The sequence below is a fragment of the Typopeltis vanoorti genome, chromosome 14 (genome assembly GCF_054136105.1).
Source record: "Typopeltis vanoorti isolate ZY-2024b chromosome 14, IOZ_Tvanoo_1.0, whole genome shotgun sequence".
Lineage (NCBI taxonomy): Eukaryota > Metazoa > Arthropoda > Arachnida > Uropygi > Thelyphonidae > Typopeltis > Typopeltis vanoorti.
Genome location: NC_143562.1, coordinates 20,564,539 through 20,587,746, shown reverse-complemented (window position 1 = coordinate 20,587,746; position 23,208 = coordinate 20,564,539). Strand labels below are relative to the sequence as shown.

Here is a 23,208-nt window from a genome sequence, read left to right as displayed (position 1 = left end):
AAGTGACTGGAATCGAAGTTATCTTTCTTATGACGATCTAGCCTTCTTGAAATCAGAAACCTTGCTACAAGATTACACTTGTAGCAAGGTTTGACATTTGTAATAATAGATTTATGGTTGAGAATGTAAAACCGTTATAAATTAACATTCGTTACAACAGAGGTATTTATTAATATATTCATGGACATAAGTGGAAAATAACTGTTGTGTACCACATTTTTATTTCATGAATTTGGCTCTTTTTTTTGGCTAGATGGGCGAAGCAAGAATGCTTTTCATATTCCCCATCATCTGTAGAGGACAGTGTAGGGATAAGGTGTTATTGAGCTATGAGCTCTGATCATGGCAGGCGGATAACAGCAATAGCTGAGCCTCAGTTAGAAATTTATTGGCTACAGCATTGCCATTCATTAGCCTCTCTGGATACCCATTTTAGTCGCCTGGTACGACATGCATGGGCTGCAGTGGAGCTATTCTTATCTCGGCCACCACACGGGGAATACATTTGATCTAGACTATATATATATATATATATATATATATATATATATATATATATATATATATATATATATATATATATATATATATATATATATATATATATATATATATATAATTGTATTCAATTGACTTATGTTTTTCGGATTTGTTTCGGTAGAAAAAAACTTAAAATTTCTGAAAATATAAATCAACATAGAAATCGCAATGAATCGTATTCTTTAGTATTACGCTCAAAACATTTGTCTAGTATGACTGATTACAATCGACGACATGCTATTGACGGCTTAATACAAATACAACTTCCTTACAGTCCTTATAAGGACTGGCTTAAAGGGGAGAAGCAAGAATGCTTTTCATCTTCCCCGTTATCTGTAGAGGACAGTGTAGGGATAAGGTGTTATTGAGCAATTAAAGCTCTAATCATGACAGAAGGGTAACAGCAATAGCCAAGCCTCAGTTAGAACTTCACTGGCTACAGCATTGTCATCCATTACCCTCCAAGGGTAATATGATGACCGATTTCGGCCATCGTTATCCTTCCATATAAAATATGGAAGGATAACGATGGTCGAAATCCACAAATACAACTTAGTCCTTATACTTATAAGGACTGGCTTAAAGGGGCGAAGCAAGAATGCTTTCATCTTTCCCGTTATCTGTACAGGACAGTGTAGGGATAAGGTGTTATTGAGCTATTAAAGCTCTGATCATGGCAGGAGGGTAACAGCAATAGCCGAGTCTCAGTTAGAACTTCATTGGCTAAAGCATTGCCATCCATTACCCTCCAAGAGTATCATATGACAAATACAACTTATAGTCCTTATAAGGACTGGCTTAAAGGGGCGAAGCAAGAATGCTTTTCATATTCCCCGTTATCTGTAGAGGACAGTATAGGGATAAGGTGTTATTGAGCAATTAAAGCTCTGATCATGGCAGGAGGGTAACAACAATAGCCGAGCCTCAGTTAGATCTTCATTGGCTACAGCATTGCCATCCATTACCCTCCAAGGGTATTGGATTGAATGAATCAATCACCGCATCTCACGGTCGATTTGATTCCTCTCCAACCATTTTCCAAATACAACTTGGCTGTTCGAGGCCATTAAAATTAGGTAAGTATATGCGAATACTTTTGGTATGAAAACCGGTGCTAGACTTGCTGATGCAAATATTTAAATTTTAATTATTGCATTTTAGTTAAAAATTTGTTTTTTTTTAATTAATTTATAATAATAATGATATAATTTTGTAATAGCTTCAGCTAAAAAAAAAAGGGTCGGAAACCTCTGATTGAGGTGAGTTAATTTTTTTTTTTTCAACACGATCCTGTAACAAAAAATATATATTTCTTGTGAAATCGAGTTACAGTGCTCTTTACATTCGGAAAAAAAAAACTCTATCACATACTTTACAAAATTTCCACAAGAGATAAGCCGGTTAAAAAGAGGAGGACTTGAAAGCTCTTTTAGTTACAAATGAAGTTAGCATCTTCCTAATGATAAATATAGAGCTATAAGTAGAACAATTATATCTCATTACACTTTTTCTCTTCACTTTATACAATAACGAAATGTCAAGGTTCGGGAAAGAGAGATGCTAATAGACTGCATCCTATAATATTTTCCTTGGCCATTTCCCAGCTGAATATCAGTGGCAGAAAGTTTCGTATTTCTTACTTGTATTTCGTCAAGGTTTTCCAACAGCAGCAACTCGGGCATAGCAACTCAGTGTGTGTGTGTGTGTGTGTACACAGATGTATATTCCAGTTTTTAGATACAGTACTTGATCTATTGTTAGATGGAGTCAGAACCAACAAGTCTCCTCATTTCATTCTAGTGATAAGGAAGTGAGCAAATGGCGGATGTTAAATCAGAGAGCTGACTGAGAAAAGGCTAAAATAAACATGGAACCGACTGCTGAGTACATCGCTTTCGCTTTAGGACAGTACAATTCACTGTTTCTACAACTGGCAATTTCATAAAAAAATTCATAAATTTCATGTTTTCAACGTAGAAAATAATATCCTCCATACCATAAATGATATAAGTAGGTTTTTATGATATGCAAAAATAATATAAAATATATATTTATCTTATACTTAAGTTAACATCTAGAGTATCCGATAGTATATCAACTTAACAAATAAATCGCTTTCCCGTAATGAAATAAATAAAGACACTTTATTTATGTATTACTGTTATTGGAAATTAATCGACCATGTATTGATGTTGTATAATTGGTATTGGTTTTCATACCAGTCAGTTGCTGATCAGTATTTAAGGATAGTAGCCTAATGTAGTATGTCTATTAACATTCTTATAGCCCAGTTTGTCAGTTTCGCGAGATGTAAATGTTACAACCTCTGCATCAGACTGGTTAACTCATCCTCAGATGAAAAAAACTTAAAACAGGTTCTGACACGGAGATGTCAATAGCAACCAAAAAATATCATTATGATTATATTACATTATTTAGTTTGCACTAGTACAAGCTTGCTGTCTACAATTTTTTATCAAAATAATATTTTATTTGTTATTTCTCCAATACTGTCAATTCTCGTATTTCACTATTCTAAGAAACTGATAACTGCATTAAGTCACATAAATCCCCTCATGCTTTAAGTTTCTTGGCATCAAACACTTGTTTTGCTAACATTTATTCTTTTTATTCCTTTCTGTAAAAAACAGTAATTTATTCCTTTCTTTTTTTTTTATTCTTAAAAAAAAGACTTAAATTAGTGCTGTATGCCACTAGATGAACAACAAATACGTTTTTTTTTTTAATTTGTTCCCCTATGCAGCGAGTATTTTAAATTCGGTTTCTTTCAAATTTGGTAGAATTTCATTCCCCCCCGTTAGTAAACGAAGTTTTTCTATTGAAGTATGTAGTTGTTAATAAGCGAAATTGCATGGTAATTAACTGTGATTAAAATAGTACAAAGTCGGTTTTTCATGTGCAACACAAAATTAACAGCAGATCCAATTCTTTTGTGCTGCTAGAATAAATTATGAGCTCAAAGTACTCATCAAATTAAAATCTTTTAAAAATATGCAAAATAGTTTAAAATAACTATATTTTTATTTTAAAATTATTATAATTATTATATTGAAAAAATTTTTAAATGTTATAAAACAATAGAATATAATAATAATAGAAAGAAAAGAGAATAATAATAGATAGAGAGAATAACAGAATAACAGCTAAGAGAAAACAATAGATTCGAATTATTATTATTATTATTATTACGAATACCTACTCATATACGGTATAACAGTCTATGCAAACACATCAAACAGCCACCTAACAAAATTAGAAATAAAAAAAAAAAATCATCTAACGCCTTTTTATTCCCGTATACGGGGAGTAGGCGAGGCCATTTAGCCCTATCTAACTTTTGGAGACTGAGTGGGCAGTTCAATCTCCACTGATACCAATCAGAGATAGATGGCCCAAGGCTATCACTAATTAAGCGGTACGCAGCGAACAGAGACGGCTCAAATGTGCCGCCATCTCATGGTCCCTAACCCTAACACAACATATTTAATGTCTGAAATAATGTGGGTTCTACGGTCGATTTTCTTGAGTTTCCGGGAGGAAAAACCCGCTTGCCCATGCCAGAGATCGACTAACTCAGGAACCGGTCGAAAAAAGGCTTAGAAAAATTTCCTCTAGTCGCCGACTAGACTCGAAACCAAGTCTTCCTTCGTGCGGCCAAGCGCCGTGGTGTGTAAACGCCACATCCACTGAGCTACACAGGCTCTCTGTGAAATTAGAATTCAAAATTAGAAATATTACATAGCAAAATTCTGTCAACAGTGATTTGGACACTTACACGCAACAACCAATATCCGATAAGCACACGGCGACACACAGAATTCTGAGCATTAAAAACCTGAAACACTACATAACATTAACAAGGAATTACTTCAACATCACCTGTCGAAACAACAGAAACACATATCGTATAGCACGACCTACAACAACTCTCCCCATCCCTACATCCTTCAACAACTCATACGGTTCTTTTGTGAGATCACATCAGATACCCATGCAGCTCAACAACCTACCAAGAAAATAGATAACTACAGAACGTTAAAACACCAACTCTGGAAAATATACCATTAACACTAATATACACATCACAAATCACCAGCATCCAATGCCTACATCCCATACATAAACAGTAACAACAACATAAATAGTGAAGGCTAAATCCCACTCTCTTCATAAAAGCTAACCCAAGCTTCGAAGTAGGTGGGATTAACTCGCCTCACTCATCTACGTGTAATCCTTATAATCAAAGAATGCAGATTATGTAATAAAACAGTCAGTAAAGTATATAACAATAATGAAGATACTGATATTAAAAAAATTTAAAAATTATTATTATTATTATTACAGGCAACTCCAAGAAGTCCTTAGACTCATCGAGGGAGGCCCTCGATCATATCAAGAACAACTATTCGGCATTCGCACAGTATCTATCATACTTTGCTTTGTACTCATTTACAGTCATGCACCCACAACAGACTCTTGCAGCTTATTCCACTCATTCACCACTCTCCAAGTAAAAAACCTAATTCTAACACTCTTGCTAACTATACTCTTGCTCAGTTTCCATGGATGGCCCCTAGCCCTCCTACCACCAGTCCTGTTCCCAAAAATATCCTCTGAATTAATCTTATAGAAACCCTTCAGTAATTTGAATGTCTCAATCATATCACCCCTTTTCCGCCTATCAACCAATTTCTGTAACTCACGTATCTTCAACCTGTTCTCGTAAGGTTCATTCCATAGACCAGATATCATCTTGGTCACTCACCTCTGGATCCTCTCTACCTCCTCCCCATCAAGAAGAAACCCAGGGCCCAGGAATCAAGATGGAGTCTTATCAAGGCTCGATAAAGAGGAACAATAACTTGCTTATCTCTGCTCGTCAAAGTATTCTTCAGTAACCAAGTGATCTGATGAGCTGATTTAGCCACTTTTGCTATGTGCTCCCTAAACTTGAACTCCCTATCCACCAACACACCCAAATCTCTGGCTTCGTCAACCTCCTGGAGTACAGTTCCATCAATGTGATATACTGCTGCTAATGTTTTCACCCCAAAATGCATACCCTTACACTTTGCTACATTAAACTGGCATCCATTCTCATTAGCCCAGACTGCCAATCTATCCAAATCATCCTGCAAAATTTTGACATCATGTGCATTCACTATTGCTCTACCCAACTTGGCATCATCAGCAAATAAATGAACAGTTCCTCTCAGATCCTTTCCCATATTGATGAACAAATTAAATAGCTGTGGTCCAAGAACAGAACCCTGTGGTACAACACTAGTCACAGGCCTTTTGGACTCCACTCCTAAATAAACTACTCTCTGATATCTCTCCATCAACCACCCTTCTATCCATCTCACCAACCCTATATCCATCCTCATGTGCTGCAGTTTACTGATTAGAATTCCACGTGGTATCCTGTCAAAAGCTGTCGCTGTATTATAAAACGTGAGCACGTTAGTGAGGCATGATCATCTACCCTTCACAAAACCATGCTGTCCCCCATACAGTATCCCATTTTCATCTATCCAATCTTGTATTTTCCTCTTGACTATTTTCTCCAAGACCTTGACAACAATTCCTGATATGCTGATCGGTCGGTAATTTGCAACAGCAGTCTTGAAACTTATTTTATGCAATGGAATTATTTTCCCCTCTTTCCACCCCCTCGGGACTAACCCAAACCCGAGACTTAAATTAAACAAAATGGTCAAGGGAACTGACAATTCCTTTGCTGCTTCACGTAAGACTCGAGCTGGTTTACGATCCAATCCCACAGATGTATTTACATTAAGGTTATGTAATATACTATTCACAATTCCTGTGTCACCCATTCGTTCTCTCATCCTGCAATATCACCGTCCGGACGATATACTCTTGCAAACTATTCGCTTAGTAATTCTACTATTTCATCTGATTCAGTTACCTCCCTACCATCGGCATTCCTTAGAATCATATTTTGCCGTGTACGTTTTTTCTTTTACTTGTAGCATATCGAAAAAACTGTTTGGGATTCTCTTTAGCCTGCATGGTTCTTACCACACTCATTACCCTTCTGGCCTGTGCTTTGTACTGTTCGTGTGCGCAATTCACCTTTCTCATTAAAATTATAATTATATTTAAAAATTCTAATTAAATTCTGATTAATTCTAATTAGAATTATAATTCTATTTTACTGTTTTGTTATTATTAAGTATAACTTAACAATAAGACATACTTAATTATTATTAAGTATGTCAATAAACGATATGACATACTAGACTCGAAATATGTCTAAAGACATCTTTCAAGATTTTTTTGTGAGGTTATTTTACACAACTGTGCTGTATTTTGTTCCCTTTTGTTGTTTGCGGACTATTCTGAAATCTTTTAAAAGTGATATTAGTTTAAAAAAAAATAACATAATCGAAAATCGCAATTATATCGATATTTTTAATTAACAAGGTTCATTTAAATATTTAATTAAAATAAAAAATAAAATGGCTTAAAGTAATTTCCCAAAATGAGTGATTTCTTTATTCTTTCTAAAATGTGATGGCATGCAATTTTATTTCTTCAATACCGAAACTATTGAAATGTGTAAGTTATGCGACGCATATCCAACCCACGAATGATCTCCCACCTGGCGACGAAAACCGACTAATTAAAAGAAACTATTTAGAAGTAAAATTAAATAAATAAATAAATAAAATGACACAAGTAAATACAAGATATTGAAACTATTGAAAGTTGCAGAAGAAAAATTCGTATATTTTATTTCCCTTTTCTTTTCTGAAGGTAAATAAATAAATTTACACAAAATATGGGCTATTATATTCTGTAATGTCGTAATGCTTATTAACTGTAAGGAAGGGAAAGGCAGATAAATATAGTTTATTTAAATTTTTATTAATATAAGTTATGAAAAATAAAATCAAAGATCAACAAAAAGAAAAATAAAATATTTTGAAATCATTTTTTTTTCATTGTTTATTTTTTTTAAGAATATATTTATACACCATTTTATAACTTGAAATAACATTTTATATATAGCTATTCTAGATATTTTTGAATATTTAGAATAGTTATCAACGTAAATTTAGAATATAAATTTTGAATGTTTAGAAAAGATCAACGTAAAGAAAAATAAAATATTTTGAAATAATTTTTTTTTCATTGTTTATTTTTTTAAGAATATATTTATACACCATTTTATAACTTGAAATAACATTTTATATATAGCTATTCTAGATATTTTTGAATATTAAAATTGTTATATTCTAGATATTGACAACGACTTTTTTCGAATATTTACTGGCACCGATACTTGTTTTCCATATACATGCGTGATATCCGCACAACCCATTGTCATTAATCAAAGCTCTATACGCGGATGATACAGCGATATTAGCCAGATCTTTAAAGCAGCACCTAGCCATCAAGAAACTACAAGAAAACCTATTGCTAATCGAACAATAGTTCGCCAAATGGTGGCTCCAAGTGAATCCTCAGAAGAGCGTAGCCGTGCTATTCTCCAGTAGATTAATGCTTCCTAAAGGAGACATCCTCCTATTTAACACAAAAATTCCATGGCTAACTGAGATCAAATATCTGGGCGTACTATTAGACAGAAAACTGACTTTCAGCTCCCATATCAAGACTCTCTGTGTAAAAACATCAAAAACCATAGCCCAGATCTATGCACTAATTAACAGGAACAGTAAGCTGAGTACTAGAAAATCAAACTACTCATATATAAATTGATGGTTCGTCCTATACTCACCTACGCTTCTCCGGCCTGGAGCTGTACCGTTAACACTAATATTCTTAAGTTACAACGTGTGCAAAATAAATGTCTCAGAATGATCCTGAACGCCCCATGGTTCGTACGAACTACGCAACTTCATCGGGACACAAATGTCCCCTATATTTACACTTTTATGTAGACTATAGCAATCAAATTCCTCTCAAAAACATCTGTGCACCCTAACCAACTGGCTGCAGATTATTTCAAACATAAAAGACCAAAAGCCATCCTGAACTACGATACCGAGGACTAATCTTTAAGCCCACTCAGGACGAGCAGTTAGCTCATAAAGTTTTCCCTACTCACATCTTCCCTTAAGATAGCGGGGAATATGAAAAGCATTTGCTTCACCCCTTAGGTCAGTAATGTTGTAAGTTGTTGTTTTGAACATATGTTATATGCTACATATATGTCTGTCACTCATGCCATATTGAGGCTTTGATGTTAGATTAGTGATTTTAGTTTCTTCCCCGTTTTGCGAAGTGAAAGTTGCAGAAGAAAAATTCGTATATTTTATATCCCTTTTCTTTTTAATTCTGCACAAAATATGCTCAGACTTGACTCGTTTTTTGAATGACAGTGACTTTGCTCTGAAGCATGAAGCGCTCAGTAGTGAATTTATAGTTCAGGGCGTTCTTGTTAGAGCACATTGACTTGTTAAATTTCAAGATATTGACTATAAAAGGCCTTTTCATCCTAATATTATCTTCTGGTTCTTCAGTATTTGGTTATCTTTTAAACCACTCCTCAAGACGTTGTATGTGAAAGGTGGTCAGTAATATAATATAATGTTATTATGTCCTCGCGGTTAGCCTAGTGGCTGTGCGCTTCGCAACCACATGCCTGGGGAAGGAGTGTCCTGGGTTCGATTCCCATCGACAACGCAAGGAGTTTAAGGATCTGCCATAGCCAAGTTAGCCGGTCTTGGGCGTGGACAGCAGGGTTTTTTCCCCTAGTTTATTCGGGGGTTTTTCATCCCGCAAGCAGGCAAACCGGTCCCGTAAACATACACGGATACAGTCGGAAATATACCTCCTAGGGGATGCAGCAGAGGAGTGGTGAACCGGCTGCATTAATACGCAAGTAAACCCCTCATTAGGAGGGGACTCAATCCGTCATAGACGGATGAGCATAGGAGGAGGAATGTTATTATACTATAATAAAGGCAATAAAAATGATGATCATGTGATTTATTAAGTTAATGAACATCTAGCGAAAATATTTTAGGTTTTTATTTTGTTTATTTTTGAGAATCTGAGTGAAAAGCTTGCTTGTTGTAATTGGAGCCGAAGTATTAAATATATTTCAGGAAAAACAAAACAAAACACGTAAACATACTATCAAGCCATTCTAAAAACTACGTTGAGTTCAAAAATACTGCACTAAAATGCGATAAAATCAGGTTGCATTCTATCAATCTGATTAGTCAGAAAGTCTTCTCCTTTTGGGACTAATTAAGGTCATAATTTTAAATTCAATAAGAAAATCTTTTAAACATTGTGTGCATCTGAATTAGCACTTTCATTATTATTACGGGACACCAACAGGGAGTCCAATGACTCATCGAGGGAGGGCACCTACTCTACAACTGTCTCCGCCCACTACAACGAATCGAAACTACCTTCATCTGCACCAACGCCATCTACCGCCCACCGCCACCACTAGTATTTTCACAGACAATCAAAAACATCCATGCCCACGGCAGGATTCAAACCCGCAGTCTTTTTTTTTTTTTGATGAAAATGGAGGAAAAGTGGAGATAAAGGATTTGTTTGGCGAGGAAGGAACAGGTTCTCCCTCGATGAATATAATAATAATCACCGGCTTTAAGACTCACAGTCTTCCAGGCTTGGCTGTCGTACCATAATTTTAGGATAAGGTCGTTAAGTCATATGCATAAGTACACGACTTTTGTGTGTGTAAAAATTGCGTATATTCTATTGGCCATTGGTTAGACTGAACGACTTTCCAGCAGAAGAAAAAAAAAAAAAAACAGCTTCCTTTGTAGGAGAAAACAAACTCATATTCGTTTATTATCTCTCCCCACCCTTCCATTCAAAGGGTGCAGGTGAAACCGACCGAGCTATTAGAGGCTGCAAAAATGTCTTAAAAACTTACTATCGTTTCTTCAAATCGTGCTTTAAGAACAAAGAGAGAGAGAGAGAGAGAGAGAGAGAAAATGCAAACAGAAAGCACACGTGTTATTAGAGATGGGTCAAACATCTTTTTGTTTAGGGTTTCAAAACAATCCAGGTTTGGAATCAAAATACTGCACATCATCATGCGAGGGGGGTTATGTGGAAAGTTCTGATAAACGCCTAGAACAAAATTGATATTAAAGCAAATGATATAACCACAACAAAGAACATCTTAAGACCCTTTACCCCCCCCATGTTTCAACAAATTGTAATAATCTTTATGTTCTTTTCCTTTTAGGATATATAAGAAGACATGTCTCAGACATCTCAATTCCTTCATGGTGATTATCACAACTTTTCAGCACACCCTCGTATGATGTCTTTATCTCCCTTCCCCTTACTGCGTTGGTTTGATATAACGAAAAAGATACCGAAAGATCTTTATATCCGATTTCATAATCTAATCTTTTTCCTTTGTTATCCACTTCCCCTATTCACTCCCACTCTACACAATTTACTCTTGCACAGCCCCAGAAAAAAGGACCGCAACCAACCAGTAAACATCATCCATTCTCGTCAAGTGTAAGCTCTTTCATTTTAAATTATTATGATAACGTGAAACTCTACAAAGAGCAGGTTACTCTGGATTTATTAATGGAGTATATAAGTGATACAGTTTTGATATCCAAACACGATCAGATTTCTCTACTCAGAATGACCTACACCTCTGACCTTTCCTAGCACAACCATATTTCAGCTATAGCTTCCGCAGCTGCCAAAAAAACTTGGTGTACTTTTTCACCAAGGCTAATTCACACTTTCGCAGCAGCTAACGCTATACAGAACCCAAACCCCGACCACCCATGGACTACTGTTCCCATATTTGGGGTGGTGCACCAAAATCCTCTCTAAGACTGCTCGATTCTATCCAGAAGAGGGCAATCTAGCTAATTAATGATCCCTCCCAGATATTCAGTTTCTGCCTTGTCTCTTCTACAGATAATACTTTCATGAATAGTGTTCTGCTGAATTGGCCACTATTATTCCTCCACTCTCCTCCAAAATCATTAAAACAAGGGCCACTGCTAATCAACATCCTTTTACAGTCCATCTTGAAGTTCACCGAATCAACTTCATGGTCTTCTCTTTCATTTCATCTACTTCTGTTGTTTGGAATCGTCTCCTCCCTCCCCAAATAATACAACCTTCAGCTGTTCAAACAAACGGCACTAATGTACTATAAGTACTGTGGCCTTTCGTATGTCCATATATAAAAAAATGCCAGTACTCATTATGGAAATCCGTTGTATTTCATAGTTTTATATTTCCTTTAAATTCGAGAGAGAGATGGGTTCACTGTCAATGTATTGGCCGCGAAGACTTATTCTATTCACTGACTACTTTCTCTGAAAAAAAATCTGCTATAAATATTTATATTTCTCTCACGAATAAAGCTTAAATGTTGGCAGTTATTCATCTGCAATATTTTCAATTTTGATTCATAACACACAAAGAAAAAGAATAACATTTATTTATTTAGATGCTAAAATTTCGCTAGTTTTATACCCTACATTTGAACCCAAGCAGTCATAGTAGGCAAACAATAACAATTGTAATTACAGCAAGTCAGAACTGGCAGACCTTGTTTGACCTCCTCGGAGAAACTGTTTTTGTAATCAGTAACAGCTATGAAATGTTCCTGACACCTCCACAAATATGATCGGGAATTTATCAAAATCTGGACCACAATTCATTTTAAGATCCACTTGATATTTGTTAATTTCTCTTTAGTCAACAAAAGAATCAATTAGGACTTTAGTTCTTTGTATTGTCCTTTACGATTTTAAACCATTTCCATTGATAATGTCTGAATATTGTGATCTTCTGCATTCTCTATTGTTTGCGCCACACAAATCCAGTTTGTCTACCAACCGATCGAGATCATTCTGAAAGGATAATTATAACATTCTTTATCACTGTTTCTAAAGTTGCATCTTTAGCAAACAACTGTATATCAGAGCTACTATAGTTAGTCTGTGATCTGGGTTCGAATCCCTTCTATAACGCCAAGAATCTTTGTAAGGGCTTTCCAGTGAAGGATGGCTGATTTAGATTTATGGCAGACGAAACTCAATGAACAGACAGCATACACTTAAGCCAGTGTATGCTGTCTGTTCATTGCGCGTATTCCAATGACCGGATTTTTTTTCAATAAATATATTGGAAACTTTTTTTGGAGATTTGCGACAATTTGCGTCAAAATTCGCAGACGAACTGCGTAGCCTAGAAATATCGAAAAAGTTAAGTATGTCGTGAATGCATAAAATGTATGTAGACACTAGTTTATTTCATCATTTACTACCATAAAATATACACAGATCTATTATAAAAAGTTAAAAATTATCAAAACTTACCGTAATGACAGACAATTCATCTTGTAAACAAAAGTAAACTTACGGTGTCAATAAATATACAGTACAGTACTGTAAATGTTTTTTTCTTTCTTCCTTATGATTTTCTTAATAAGATTTTTTTTTCTCTAGCTTACTTTATTGTAAGAATACAGTATAAAATACATATAATATACAAAATATGTGTGTTAATCGACTGTTTATGATATCGGTAGGGCTTCCGGTAGCTTTTAGTAGTTGAGTTTTTTGAGAGCCAAAAGTTATACGCGGATATTCGATTGTGCGGGGAGGGTCGGCGACCCTAAACCTCACATTGTTCAAGGGTCAACTGTACATCTGTCCTCTCATCCATGTCACTACAATAAAATATTTAATAAACATAATATATATGGAAACTAACATACTAACAGTCTTATTACATAGCATAACACAGTGTTATGCCACGAGAACGTACTTATATATATATATATATATATATATATATATATAAGGTAAGGACTGGCTTAAAGGGGCGAAGCAAGAATGCTTTTCATTTTCCCCGTTATCTGTAAAGGACAGTGTAGGGATAAGGTGTTATTGAGCTATTAAGGCTATGATCATGGCTGGAGAATAACAGCAATAGTCAAGCCTCAGTTAAAACTTCATTGGCTACAGCATTGCCATCCATTACCCTCCAAGGGTGTTATTAATCATTATTAATTACCGCATCTCACGGTCGATCCAATCTTTTTGATTGGATCTGAATACATCAACCACCACGAAAACATTATATTATAGTCCTTATAAGGACTGGCTTAAAGGGACGAAGCAAGAATGCTTCGTCCCTTATAAATATCATATTTATATTTATAGCAATAATGCTATAAATATAAATATGATATTTATATATTTATAGCATATTGCTCACTAATAATAATGCTATTACTAGTTCTTAAGTTCTTAAAAGAACTAGGCGATGGACTGAGTCCTTGACTCTTTATCCCGTCATCTGAATGAAGAAAATCTGTGTGGATGGAGTGTTATTGAGCTAAAAAGCTCCACTCATGGCTGGGTAACGGCAATAGCCATAGCCAAGCCTCAGTTAAAACTTCATTGGCTACAGCATTACCATTTGTTACCCGGGAAGTCCTAAAAAGGACTTTCGGTATCATCACCCTTATAGTCCTTATAAGTAAGGACTGGCTTAAAGGGGCGAAGCAGGAATGCTTTTCATATTTTCATATTTCCCGTTATCTGTAGAGGACGGTGTAGGGATCCTTATATAGTCCTTATAAGGACTGGCTTAAAGGGGCGAAGCAAGAATGCTTTTCATCTTCCCCGTTATCTGTAGAGGGCAGTGTAGGGATAAGGTGTTATTGAGCTATTAAAGCTCTGATCATGGCAGGAGGGTAACAGCAATAGCCGAGCCTCAGTTAGAACTTCATTAGCTACAGCATTGCCATCCATTACCCTCCAAGGGTATTGGATTGAATGAATCAATCACCGTATGTGTAAGTAAAGGTGATATCTCAAAAATATCGGACGATCTCTAGGCCACTCATTCGTGGGCGAAAGACCGTCCAAATCTCAGCGTTGGTTCTACTCAGTGAAACTCGAGTACCGAGCAGAACCGCTCATATTCCGAGGAAAATAATTCACCGGCAAGTACCCCTCAGCGGGCCGTGCCGGAAACACTTTCCCCGGAGACTCAAAGTGCTCCCTTAGGTCAAAACCTAAGAGAGCGAACTCATTTACCCAGGATAACAGCAACAGCCGAACCTCAGTTAAACTTCATTGGTTCAGCATTGCCATCCGTTACCCTATATATGGGCATCTCATAATAAAATCAATCACCGACTATGTAAGTAAAGGTGAAATCTCAAAAATACGGACGATCTCTAGGCCACTCCATAGTGGGCGAAAGACCGTCCTAATCTCAGCGTTGGTTCCACTCAGTGACGGGCTCCCCGACCACTGAGCAGAACCGCTCAAATTCCGAGGTAAATAATTCACCGACAAAGCCCCTCAGCGGGCCGTGCCGGAGAACACCTTCCCCGGAGACTCAAAGTGCTCCCTTAAGGCAAAAACCCTAAGAGAGCGAACTCAAAAACTCATCGCCCAAGTGGGTAAGAGCAACAGCCGAACCTCAGTTAAACTTCATTGGTACAGCTTTGCGTTGCTATCCATCACCCCCAAGGGCATTAATGAATCAATCACCGCATCTCACGGTCGATTGATTCCTTCTCTCCCCCGCCTCACTCCGCATCTCACGGTCGATTGATTCTCGTCCCCACCACGGTGTAGGGATAAGCGAGTTACATATTGTTATATGTAACTGATTTAAGAAACAAAAAGGTGTGTGAATAACATTTTATTTATGCAAGATTTAAATTTTTCTCGTTACCGAAAGTTTCACTTTTTATTTTTGTAGTCTATCTCCTCATTTGATGAGCTTGACTAATATATTACCATATGCCCTAAGATAATGAATTACTTGAATCATTGTGCATATCTACCGGATAAATAAAATAAAATTACTTAAATGCACATTTTTTTTTTATTTAGCGAATGTTTAATTTGGATGTTAATTTTTTTTCAGTCAGTGTTGCAAGTCACAGCTGCCAAATCTGGCGATGGGGTGGCCGATATCTTATCCACTATCCATGAGCATCACTCCATGGCTGGACAGGGCTCGCTATCCAAGAAACAAGGCGTGTCTGGGGAGAGCGCTCATTCCAGGGATCACGTGATCGTGTCGGAGATCGAAACCCATGAGAAAGATTTCAGGTTAACTACTTTAGCTTTGTTTAAATATCCCTTATATATACCACTGGTATTTATTTTCCCTTTAAAAGTTTAAATTGCTTTATAGTTTGTGGAATCTTATGCCACAACAATCGCTTTCAATAATTTCAGTTCGTGGAATCTTATACTATATAGTTTGTGCCCAGATCGGGTTTTTCCCAGTCAAAGCTGTCAAAAATTTTCCAGTACAGCTTGTTTGGGCTGAGCTGAAGCACTCGAACTCCATCCGTTGCCAATTTTTTAAAAAGTTTACATATTGTGTAATACCACTCAGGCACCGTCTCTGCACATGGTCCGGCGTGGCCAGTGATCCCGAAGTAGGGTAGGAAAAATCCTAAGAAGTATTTCATCAGATTGCCGGAAGGGTGATTTGATGCCAGTGCTTTCCGTATGGTCTGAGCAGCGTTGGTTAGGTGGCAGTATTTGAGGATTGGCAGGGCGAATCCCCCTTGTGTGGGGGGAAGATGGAGAAATGCCCTGCGCACCTCGTGTTTCCTGTTGTTCCAGAAAAAATTAGTGATATGTTTGTGAATGGCGTTGTCTTGTGTGTCTGTTATGTTTGTGAGGTTAATGGTGTGCAGTAACATCGGTTTTAGGACTGTTTTGATAACTGTTGCTCTACCTTCGAATGATAGGTAGTTGGGACTGAAGGGTTTTAGTTTTTCGCAACACATTTCTATTAAGTGTTGTGTTTGCAACACTGGGGTATCTAGGAAGGGAATTCCTAGTATTGTTAATGGGTCGGTTGTGGGTTTCAGACCATACGGAAGACTGGCAGGGTCGAATTTCCCATAAATTTTGATTCTTGTTTTTTCTGGGTTGGTGTGAAGACCACTGAGCACGCTGAACTCTCGCAGTATGCCGAAGAAGATGTAAATCGATTCGGAATCCCTAAGGGTTCCGACAATGTCATCGGCATATGCGACAGTTTTGCTCTGTTTGGAGCCTAAGGGTAGCGGTATTCCTCTTACTGCGCGCGTCTCATCAATTTTTTTTAGAAGAGGCTCTAGTACTAAAGAGAAAAGAAGGGGGCTAAGGGGGCAGCCTTGCCGAACCCCTCTGCGTATGGGAATGGGTTCTGAAAGAAACCCATTAATCGCAATGTGCGTTGTTGTTTTACCGTACATGCTTTTGATTGCTTCCCTTACGCAGGCCGCCACTCCGACTTTCTCTAGGATATAGTGCAGGAAGTAGTGCTTTGCACTATCGAACGCTTTATCTAAGTCTACTGATACGAGTGCAAGTGGGAGTTCCTTGTTCGTCACAAAGCGAAGAAGGTCTCTTATCAGGAAGAGGTTGAGTGCCATCGATCTTCCCGGAACTCCGTATACTTGAGTGCTGGTTAGCACATTCCCAATGCCCAACTTCAGACGGTTACAAATCACTCTTGCGAATAATTTGTAGTCTGTGTTAGTCAAGGAAATGGGCCTCCAGCTACCCATGCTATTTAGGTCTCTCCCTTTCTTGGGGATGAAAATTGTGTACCCGCTAACGAAGTCAGCAGGCACGTCACCAGTGAATAGGAAGCTGTTGAATAGTGAGACCAGGATAGGCAAGATGAAGTTCCAGGCTGAGCGATAGAGCTCAACGCCTAGCCCATCCAGGCCAGGGGTTTTCCGTAGCTTAAGCTGTTTATAGGCTCGAGTAACCTCTTCCGAAGTGATTGGTCTCTTTTGAAGAGTTCTGAGGTGTTCAGGCATGTTGTCAGTGTTCCACACTCCGAAGTCGCCTGTCTCCTCAGCTTCGTCGGAATAGGTTCTCGTGTAAATATTAGATCTCAGATCTCAAATTAAATCCCAAATTAAGCTATTAATGCTCTGATCATTTCAGCTCGTCAGCCATGCCATCTTTTAATATACAAGAAATAAAATAGTGTGTACCTATATTCTCAGTTTATTTTTTATTATATAATTATTTTAAAAAAATGAATATAAAAGTTGTATATTTACTAATTTACTTAAAGTTTATTAAATTTTAAAGATTTTATTTTTAGTTATTCTCTGAAAATTCTATTATTTCTCTAAAATAATACTATGATCATTGTAATCGTTTACACAGTGAAAAGGCAAACAGTTAAACGAACTGCTCGATTTGTTAAACAGCGAACAATAATAAACTAATTTTTCTTTATTCATTTTACATAAGACAGTATATATCGAAAACTTTAGATAACAGGAAGTTATTAGTGATTTCATCTCTAGCGAATAATAAAGAGATAAATAAAATGAAAATAATCTATGACATGACATTGCGTTAATCTAATTATAGTTAAAGTTTCCGGACTGACCGTCAGGAGGCAGTTAGTGCAACTTATCTCCGCCTAGGTGTACATAATGGAAATATTCTGAATAATTCGTCGTTTATTTCAATGGTCTCCAGCCAAATAGCAATTTGGCTGGAGATATTGAGCTATGGCGGCTCCTGACACTTAAAAATAGGGATATAAATCATAGAAGCTAAAAAATTAGTATAGTTACTGTTTAGCGATTTCTGATTAATACACAAGACGTTTTTAAATGTTTGAGTCAAGCTACCGTCACCATATTGGAAAAATAATGCCTAAATATGGTTAGTTTTGCAAATACTCGCTTCTACTCTTTTGTACGGTATAAAAATCATAAATAAATAAAACAGAACAATACTTAAAGTTGTGTATAAAAAGTTCCGTACATCGGCTGCATGAGAGTGATAGCCTCTTCGCAAAATCGAAGTATCTTGCAACGTCTCATATAATAATAATAATAATGATAATAATACTTTTTTTATTGATTTCTGAAATATTTCCACATATACAATAATCATCTTGAGTGACATTATTCCAACTTATAATTTTTACAAAATTCAGCTGCATATGTGGTTCATTTTCTACATCGGATTTCAATTAAACTATTTAATAATTTTTTTTTCAAACTAATTTTACAGTCGCTGGTTCCAAAAACCACTTGTTAGCAGTTTTAAGAGAGCTTTTAGAGCAAATACCAATGAGCTTTAGGACTTGATTTTTTACAGCGGAAATGTTCATGTAATTTTAATTAATCAACCAAACCTTTATTTAGTATTTAGTAATTGAAAAAAAAAAGATTATTTTTAAAGGAAAATTTCTTCGACATAATAATTTTTGAGTTCAACAAATCTTCATCATCGGCCTGTAGAGTAAGATAGGCTGAGAGTCAGCAGATAGTAGGAGAGGAAATAAAGATAGAGTGCGTAGTGGTAGAGTAGGTAAAAGAGGCCTCAGTTGACCTGTTTTAGCTGTTTGCCCTCCAGGGGAGATTCTAAAACGGTCGTTGATTTTTCACTTTAGAAGAAAAGGAAAAATCCTAAAAAGGAAACATGGATAAAAACAAAAACATGAAGTACAGAGAAAATAAAACTATAGAAAGAACTGAAACCAAAAAAAAAAAAAAAAAGAAAGGTGGGGAGAAAAGGGTCTGGCCTAAGTGATGCAGCTCTCAAGAAGCTGCACCGCCTCGTTGTACGCCTTCGCCGCTCAGGTTCTCAGGCTCTCCCCTACCTGTTGGAACTAGAGAACTATTGTTGTGGACGGGAAACCATGGAATGGTTATTGTGACTGTCGCTTTTTGTGGGCAGTCATTATTCTTTTAGCCACCTCACTTCCCTTGGCCATGTCTAATTTGGAGAGAGCTATGAAGAACGCCGATGCCACCTCCTCGTCTATGTCCATGGCTAGCTGTACTTGCTCAGGGGGTGATTTGGTTGATGTCTTCAACAAATAAGTCACCCCATTTTGCACTACGTTTGGACTATATTTCCCAGTGAGGAGGAGCTCAGGTTCCCCTATTCTCACTATTGCATCTTGAAATTTTTCTGCCACCCCAGGGATACCTTTAACTAGATGCTTTAGAGTCTCCCCTGCTTTTGCATGAGGAGTCTCCAATTCTTCTGTTTCTGCTGGTTTTATTTTTTTCATCTCTTTTTCCTCTGGACTCAGAGGTCTTTTGAAGGGGGCGCTGCTTGCCTCCATGTTTTCTGTTTTATTTACTTTTCCTTCTGCAGTGATTTCATCATGTGACAAAGCTTGTTTATTGGCTCTTTCTCGCTTCTTCTCTTTCTTGGGTGTGCAGGCTATGGTTTCTGTGGCGGCTGCCTTTTCTTCTATAGTCGTTATTTTGCCGTATGCCTCGTTTATAGTTGGAAAATCCGTGTTTCCCGACTCTTGTTCTGTAGTATCTGTAGGCTTCTCTACTGAGGTGACTGTGACTGGTATAATAGCACCTCCCATTCTTTCTGCATGCGTTCTTGATGGGCAGGTGTTAACTTTGTGGTCCTTGGAACCACATTTGAGGCAGGCCATGAGACATTTGTCTAGTGAATGACTTGTCGTTAGGCAGTTTTTGCATGTCAGTTTTGGGCAGTTCGCTCCTAGATGGTCGAAGGATCCACATCGGAAGCATTGCTTCTTAACGCTAGGGTAGTTTACCATTACCCTAGCGGATCCGATGCTGACGAAGTTTGGAACCGCTGTTTTCATCTCGAGCGAGATGTTTACTTCCCCCGACTTCCATTGGGGGTTGTCTGCATCGTTTAAGATTTGTGTGTTTCGAACAACACCCCATTTCCTAAACACTTCGTGGATTACTTTTTCATCACATTGTATATATTCCAAGGGGAATCTGGGGATTTTGAACAGTTTGATAATGCTCCCCACCATGAACAAGGGGAATCTGGGGAATTTGAGCAGTTTGATAATGCTCCCCACCATGAACGGAAAAATTTCCTTTCCGTTACATTGAAAGCCTTTGAGCAACTTGTCCCTAGTCTCGGCGCTCCTAGCTACAACTTGGTATCTGCCACTACCGAAAGGAGTGAATCCAAATATCTGGTCCGCACCGACGCAGTCAATCATCAGGGCTTTAGCCAAAAGTCGGAGTCTTAGATCAGCGTCAGTCTCGATGCCGAGAGTCCGGTTGCGCGGCAAAACATTGGCCATAACTGGCGAGGGGGGCCTAGCTATTCCCACCACCAAGTGTTTATTATTGCCCCGGTCCGAGGTTTAGGAAGATCTGTAAATCTCCGTTAAATATATCATGAGGCCCGGTGGGACTCGTACCGATATCAACGGTTATGAACAGATGCTAAGTTTGTTTGTTTCACGAAGAACACGCGAACTTGCTAACCATACTACAGAAATGATCCTGTGATATGCCAATGACATTTAAACAGGGGCACTCCTAAACTGAAGCAGACCAAAAAATGAAAGAAATACTCTCCTACCTGAACAAATAAAATCCTTATAAGGACTGGCTTAAAGGGGCGAAGCAAGAATGCTTTTCATCTTCCCCGTTATCTGTAGAGGACAGTGTAGGGATAAGGTGTTATTGAGCAATTAAAGCTCTGATCATGGCAGGAAGGTAACAGCAATAGCCGAGCCTCAGTTAGAACTTCATTGGCTACAGCATTGCGATCCATTACCCTCCAAGGGTATTGGATTGAATGAATCAATCCGAACAAATAAAAAAAATCATGTTGTGGGTATTTAGACTCAGAATATGGCGAGAGCTTTATGGTGTCATATAAGTTGGACCCTTTTTCACAAGTGTAGAAAGATCGGTGGTTTTCTTTTCTATAAAAAGGCGTCGTATCCTAGACACCAACCGAATGCAAGAACGAAACCGAAACTTCAGATGATCCTCTCCAATTATATTGACTGGTGTAGAAAGCAGAAATTCTGCAATAATGCTTAGTGAAGTGACTTGGATGCAGTAAGACGTGAAGAATTCACTCGAGATATAGCAAGTCAGGGGCTCAACAGTTTGTAAGGGGGGGTGGGAAGAGAAATACGAAGACAAGTGTTATATTTATGTTTTTATTAGATGAAAAATAATAAAAATAAGAATATTTAGTTGGAGGATGTGTATAATTGATGTCGCTTAGGACCCAAATATTGCGAGACACAAAAATAACTAGTTACCACAATGAAAATGTAATTAAATTGAAAGTATTTTTGTGCTTCCTCAACAGTGAAAGATAGTTATCAAGTAACTCCTGTAATCTCTTTGTAGTTCTTCAAAAAGAAAGTAAACGAAACTCTTTTAAACCTCCGTAATGTTTGGAATTAGGAGAAACAGTTGGTCTCCATCTTTAACTATCAAAAACTGAGCTCACGCCTGCAATAATTTTTAGAGATTTCGGGGGAGAGATGGCCGACAACTACCGCCGTCTCGTAATCCTAAACTCTAATGTAGATTTTGCAAATATATTTTTTCTGAAATGCTGAAAGAGAGAACGAGCTTTCTTTGCTTGCATCGAAGTGCGAATTAGACAGACATTGGAAAAGCTTCGACTACTCCCTATAAGGGAATAAAAGGCGTTAGCTGATTTTAAACTCACAAAATTTGAACCTAGATCTTTTGGACCGAAGGGTTACAAAGTGAACCATGCTCTGTACATAAGGGAAAATGAGAGAGTGCGGGAGAAGTGCAGAGAACTGTCAAATATACAGCCTATGTCCAAAAAGAAATTTAGAGATACTTTTAGGTATGCTACGTATGTTAGAAAACTGGTTTCGAATAGCATTTGAAAGATGATTTTATATACCTAGAGTTTAAGACAATATTGTTATCACTACCAAGAAAATGTGGTAGACCGATTTTGTTTCTTTGGAAAAGATTTCTTTATTTTCTGTAATAAATATTTTCATCTTATGAGAAATTGGAACCAAGTCATCGGTAAACATCTTTGGAATTATTTGCATTGTTTTCTATTTTTGAATTTGATGGACGTTTTCATCATTAATTCTTAACTGATTATCCTTTTCTTTACCCGAGTCTTATTATTCCAAAATAAATGCCGTGAACTATAACTACTACCAGTAACATTTAATTATCAGGAAATACTAAACCCCTTAAATATCTGAATCAAGGTTAATTGCCGTTATAACTGCATCATAATTATTTCTTTTCAGATCTAAGCAGCTCATCAGGGATGCCATTATGGATAATGACTTCCTTAAGAATTTGGTGTCTTCTCAGGTACGCGAAATAGTTGACTGCATGTACGTCCAAGATTTCGAGAAAGATGCCTTAGTTATAACAGAAGGAGATGTTGGCAGCCATCTTTTTGTCTCTGCAGGTAAGATGAGCTACCATTAGTTCATTGTTGTTACAGAAAATGGGGAAAGTTAAGTTACATAAAAGGCTTTTCAGTGAATTTGATACGTAGATTAAAGTGCTTTTCTGTCGAATAAAATTACTAACTTCAGAACCAATAAGTTGGCAAAGTACACTTTGTAAATGTAATACACTGCGGTTTCAAATACGTTTTTTTTTTTTTCACTGTGGACTTCGCTTCTGATTTAGCTTTAGGGTTTATTAATTTAATTAATCTCATGATCGCAATAGATTGTATGAGCCGAAATGTACAAATACAACTGATAATGAACCAACCACTGTCTGGTCTTATATATATATATAACGTGTAGTCGATTATTAGCAAGTATTCAAATGAATTTCAGGTTCAGATGAATGCATCTGAAGTAGAATATCGGTAAGGACCCATATTC

General features: G+C 37.1%; 1 protein-coding gene across 1 annotated transcript in view; it reads left to right on the top strand.

Moving 5' to 3' along the window:
- The window catches only part of LOC150099284 (cGMP-dependent protein kinase 1-like), a 149,017-nt gene that overhangs the window by 12,549 nt on the left and 113,260 nt on the right, over nucleotides 1-23,208 (top strand). Inside the window, exons 2-3 of the mRNA XM_090404514.1 lie at nucleotides 15,481-15,668; nucleotides 22,612-22,778. Of these exons, the coding sequence (XP_090260640.1) occupies nucleotides 15,481-15,668; nucleotides 22,612-22,778 (355 nt within the window). The remainder of the gene's footprint in view (nucleotides 1-15,480; nucleotides 15,669-22,611; nucleotides 22,779-23,208) is intronic.